At 63.9% G+C, this 5211-nt stretch overlaps 1 protein-coding gene across 1 annotated transcript in view; it reads left to right on the plus strand.

The window, feature by feature from the left end:
* Positions 1-4816, plus strand: part of FOXO6 (forkhead box O6) — a 35548-nt gene extending 30732 nt beyond the window's left edge. Inside the window, exon 2 of the mRNA XM_015649449.3 lies at positions 2402-4816. Within this exon, the coding sequence (XP_015504935.1) occupies positions 2402-3814 (1413 nt within the window). The 3' untranslated portion in view covers positions 3815-4816. The remainder of the gene's footprint in view (positions 1-2401) is intronic.
* The last annotated feature ends 395 nt before the right edge of the window (positions 4817-5211 follow it).

A 5211-nucleotide genomic window follows, 5' to 3' on the forward strand; every position in this document is an offset into this window, starting at 1 on the left:
AAGGACCCAGGGCCATGGGGACAAGGTGACTGAAGGACCCAGGGCCATGGGGACAAGGTGACCGAAGGACCCAGGGCCATGGGGACAAGGTGACCAAAGGACCCAGGCACGTGGGGACAAGGTGACCAAAGGACCCGGGCATGTGGGGCTGCGGTGGCCAGGTGCCGATGGACTGGGGGTGTGGGGCAGGCAGGTCCTGGGGCTGTGCCCCCCCCGCCACTGTGGCTGTGGGGGACACCAAGGCTGAGGCTCCAGGTTCCCTCTCTGGAATCAGCGAGGCCACCTCATGTCCCACCACACTCAGCTTCATCCTCCCTTCTCCATCACCCCCTTCCCTCTGGGACCAGGAGCTGCCTCTGCTCCCGCCCTGCCCTGCCTGGAGCCGGTGTGGGGGACACCCGAGGGCCCCCCCGGGCGCTTCCCCCGGCGCTTTTGGGTCCTTTCCCTCGTATTTATAGCTGTACAGACTGGGGGGGAGGGTCGGAGGCGTCATCTCTCACACGCATCTATCGTAGGCAATGGTAACTTTCTTGGTTGTGCTATTAGAGTTTGTGTATGTGGCAATGTAAAGAACTGTGTATAGTGCATTGTACAGCATATTTTCATGAATAAAATTGTTTTAAATATTACCAGGTGGGGCTGCTGCTGCCGTCAGTGCTTGTGTGGTTGGGCTGAGAGGGGATGGTGCCCCCCAGGGAAGCTGGGGAGAGTTACCAAGGGTGAGATGTGATGTTTGCTGAAGCTGAGCTTGCATGGTTGGAGGTCACAAAATCACAGAATCATTAAGAAAAATCCTCTAAGACCAGAGAGTCCAACCCAGCACTTCCAAACTCAGCACCAAGCCATGTCCCCACGTGCCACATCCACCTTTGAAACCCCTCCAGTGATTCCACCGCTGCCCTGGACAGCCTGGGACAAACAGTCCTTTCCATCAGGAAATTTCCCCTAAAATCCACCCTGGTTTTGATTTTAGGCCTCTCCTGGCCCAACCTGAGGCTGTTCCCTCTCCTCCTGTCCCTCTCCAGCTCTCCTGGAGCCCCTGCAGGCCCTGGAGGGGGCTCTGAGCTCTCCCTGCAGCTTCTCCTCTCCAGCTGAGCACCCCCAGCTCTCCCAGCCTGGCTCCAGAGGGGCTCCAGCCCTGGAGCAGCTCCAGGGGCTCCTCTGGACCAGCTCTAACAGGTCCATGACCTTTCTGTGCTGGGGATTGCAGTGCTGGGGGCAGCTCCACAGGTGGGGTCTCGCAAGAGCCGGGGGAAGAATCCCCTCCCTTGCCCTGCTGGCCTCTTCTCTTGATTGCAGCCCAGGAAGGGGCTGGTTCCTGTCCAGCCTCTCGTCCTCCAGAACCTTCTCTGCAGGGCTGCTCTTGGTGGGCTCCTCTCCCACTCTGTGCTCACATCCTCACCCCCTCTCTTCCCCAGCCCAAAGCTGCGAGGGTACATCACCCCAGGGTCCCCCCAGGCTGTCACCCCGTGGGGCAGGGACAGCTGGGGATGTTGGGGTGTGCCCCCTGCTCCAGCCAGGGAGCTCCTCAGAGCCGGCACAAGCCCAGGGCTCCGAGTGCTGCTCTCAGCAGGACCCAGAGGTGCTGGGTGTGGATGAGGGAGCCACAGGTGTGCAGGGTGGAAGCAGCCCCCAGGCAGTCCTGCTGTGGGCACAGGGGGTTCTAGTGGGTTTACAGACCCACCTGAGCCTCCCAGGTGTGTCCCTGTCACCAGAGCCACGCATGCTGGGAGCCACTCGCTCTCCTGTGGGCCCCCAGTCCTGCTCACAGGGGGTGACAGGCATTTGGGGACGAGGTCTCACACAGTGCCAACAGGTTGTTTTGGGCTGTGGTGGTGCTGATGTGCCCTGCACGAGGAATGTGTCGCTGCTGAGGGTGGAGGGGAGCACATCCCTAGTGATGTCAGGCAGGGGAAGGGGCTTGGAGTCCACTCCAAAGGGATTCCCTCTGCCTGTGGAGCTGTGGGGAGCGAGGGATCTGGGATCTCCACAGCCCTGGGAGCATCCTGTGGGTTGTGCTGGGTATGTTGTGGGCTTGGCCTGGGTGGTCCTGACTTTGTCACTGCATTTGTTTCCTCTTCACCTTGTCCCTCCTGCCAGGGAAGGAATGTCCCCTGAGAGCTGGCCCTGGCTGCTGCAGGTCCCTGGGGACTCCCTGTCCCTGCCATGACAGGGATTGTGCCAGAGACAGAGCTGGGGGTGCAGCAAAGGGCTGTGACCCACGGGGTGTGGGAGGGACCTGCCAGCTGAGCTCTCCCAGCCCCACACGCTCCGGCTCAGACACCCCAGGGGATGGAGCCCGGGTGAACCACGGTGTGCCCCCCATCCCCGTGGGACTCCCTTTCCTTGGGGGGTGCCATCCCCGCTGCTGACCCCGCCCCTGTCCTTGCTGTCCCCGCAGAACTCCATCCGGCACAACCTGTCGCTGCACACCCGCTTCATCCGCGTGCAGAACGAGGGCACCGGGAAGAGCTCCTGGTGGATGCTGAACCCCGAGGGCGGCAAGACGGGCAAGACGCCGCGGCGGCGGGCGGTGTCCATGGACAACAACAGCAAGTTCCTGCGCATCAAGGGCAAGGCCAGCAAGAAGAAGCAGCTGCAGGTGACGCAGGAGCGCGGGGAGGACAGCCCGTCCTCCCAGCAAGCCAAGTGGTCGGAGAGCCCCGCGTCCCACGCCAGCGATGAGTACGACGCCTGGGCGGACTTCCGGACGCGGGCCAACTCCACGGCCAGCACGCTGAGCGGGCGCCTCTCGCCCATCATGGCCAACCACGAGCCGGACGAGCTGGAGGAGGACGATGGTACCCCCTCGTCCCCGCTGATGTACCCCAGCCCCTCCAGCACCATGTCTCCGTCCCTCAGCGCCCGCTGCTCCGTGGAGCTGCCCCGGCTGACCGACCTGACCGGCACCATCAGCCTGAACGAGAGCCTGGGGGAGAGCATGCTGGAGGACCTGCAGGACGGCTACAGCATGAGCCCCTCCCAGCAGCTCCCCCCGGCCGCCCTGCGGCAGCGGAGCTCCAGTTTCACCTTCAACTCCAAGTGCTCCAGCATGGGGGCCGCCTCCAACACCTACTGCGGGACCATCTACAGCCAGCCGGCCATGAGCCTCATGCGCCGCCTGCCCATGCAGACCATCCAGGAGAACAAGCAGGCCACCTTCTCGCCCGCCAGCTCCTACAGGAACGCCTCGCTGCAGGACCTGCTCTCCTCCATCTCCTACGCGCACAAGGAGAGCATGGTCCCGGGGGAGCTGCCCCTGCCGCAGGCCAGCCCCATGGTGCCGGCCCGTGGCCACAGACACAACCCGCTGCTGTGCGGGGGCGGGGAGCAGGGCTTGTCCTCCTACCCGCCCCACCCGGGCTCTCTCGTGAAGAGCAACGCGTTGTACCACCCGTCACCAGCCGGTCACCACCCTGCGGTCAACACCAGTGCCTTAGCCAATCCTGTCAGCCTTATGAGCCTGCCCAGTGACTCGTGCAGCATGACGGCCGTGCCGCACCACGGGCACCTGCATTCCTACGCTAATAACCAAGGGGCACACATGAGCTTGCTGGATTCGCTGCAGGGCCCCTACCCGGGGGCCGTCCACCCCCCCGTGTTGGGCCAAGACAGGTTCCCAGCAGACCTGGACCTGGACATGTTCAACGGGAGCCTGGAGTGCGACGTGGAGTCCATCATCCTGAATGACTTTATGGACAGCGATGAGATGGACTTCAACTTCGACTCGGCCCTCCCGCCGCAGAACGGGCTGAACGTGCCCGCGCTGCCCGGGGGGCCGCAGCCCACGAACCAGAGCTGGGTGCCCGGGTGACGCCTGCCCCGGCACGGGCTCACCACCGGGAAGCCACGAGGGGAACATTGAGACTAACTTTTTTTTTTCCTTTCTCTTCTGCCTTTGTTTGTTAAGATGGGCGAGAGCCATCGGTCTGAGCTTGAGGTCGAACACGAAACACAAACCGGAGGGTCAAATATTGAGACGGGGGAGGACCCCCCCAGCCCCACGTGTGCCCGGTCTGCAGGTCCTGCCAGCATCCTCTGGAGGACACAGGGCAGGTGGGTGGGAGAGGCAGCCGGAGCCAGGCAGATCCAGGGGGGTAGCAGGCAGGGAAAGCCTTTCCAGACGGTCCCAGTGCCCCATGGCAGTGGTGCCAGTTTGATTCGCCCTTGGGCTGGGTGACAGAGTGGTGACGGCTGGTGGCGTGGGACCCTCCCCACGTGGGCATTCCCCCTGGCAGGGGACTCTCCTCTGAGCCACCTTGGGATTGAGTCCTCTGGGTAGAAGTGTCAGGAGCTGGGACCCTGCCCCAAGGCAAGGGGGGCTCGTGACCCCTCAGTCCTGGTGGAGACGGGAGCTCTGCTGAGCCCACACCCCCAGGCCACCTCCACTGCAGGTGTCCCCGTGTGGCTGCAGGCAGGTTTTCTTACTCAGCAGCAAGAAGGGGGCGGTGATGGTGAGCAGCCAGCAGCCCTGGGAGCAGCATCTCGGCAGCCCCCGGGGCCTGAGGGTGCCAGGGACGGCTGCAGCCCCTGCCCGGAGCAGGCTGGGCGTGCTCCAGGGGGGTCCTGCTGGGAGTGAGGGTCCCCTGAGCTGGAGGCTCAGGGGCAGCTCGCGGGGGCGGGGAGGGGGGCGTATTTATTTGATTTCATGCACTCTTTTGCCATTGAGTTTTTGCGTTGGAAGGAAGAAAGGGGCGAGCTTAGGGAGAGGGGAGAGAGAGGCCACGGGCAGTGCTGGTGGCTGTGTCCCATCACGTGGCTCATCTTGGCCATGGTGGGGTGAAAACTGGGGGGCTGTGATGTGGGTCATCCTCGAGGAGGGGCTGTGTGTGTGGGGAGGGGGGATGTGGGGGCCAGGCCTCTGGATGCAGCGTGGGGTCCATCCTGCTCCAAGCTTGGGTGACCCACATTGCTCAGGGAGGTGCCACAGGGTCCCCAGCCAGGGCTGTGGGGCTCCTGTGGGGTCAGTGCCACCATGCATGTCCCAGTGTCTCACTGCCCACCCCAGGGGTGCCAGGAGAGCCGATCCAGGAGCTGTCAGCAAGAGGGGTGCACCCACCTGCCAGGGGCTGGGGCTCCGTGAGGATGGGGACCATGATGCACACGCGGTCCTGCTGTGTGTCAGGACCCCAGGCTGACCCCGCTGCCCCATGGGGCAGGAACGGGCCAGGGACGGCCATCCCGTACAGCTGCCAGGAGCAGCAGGGTTTG

Source organism: Parus major, chromosome 23 (assembly GCF_001522545.3).
Source record: "Parus major isolate Abel chromosome 23, Parus_major1.1, whole genome shotgun sequence".
Lineage (NCBI taxonomy): Eukaryota > Metazoa > Chordata > Aves > Passeriformes > Paridae > Parus > Parus major.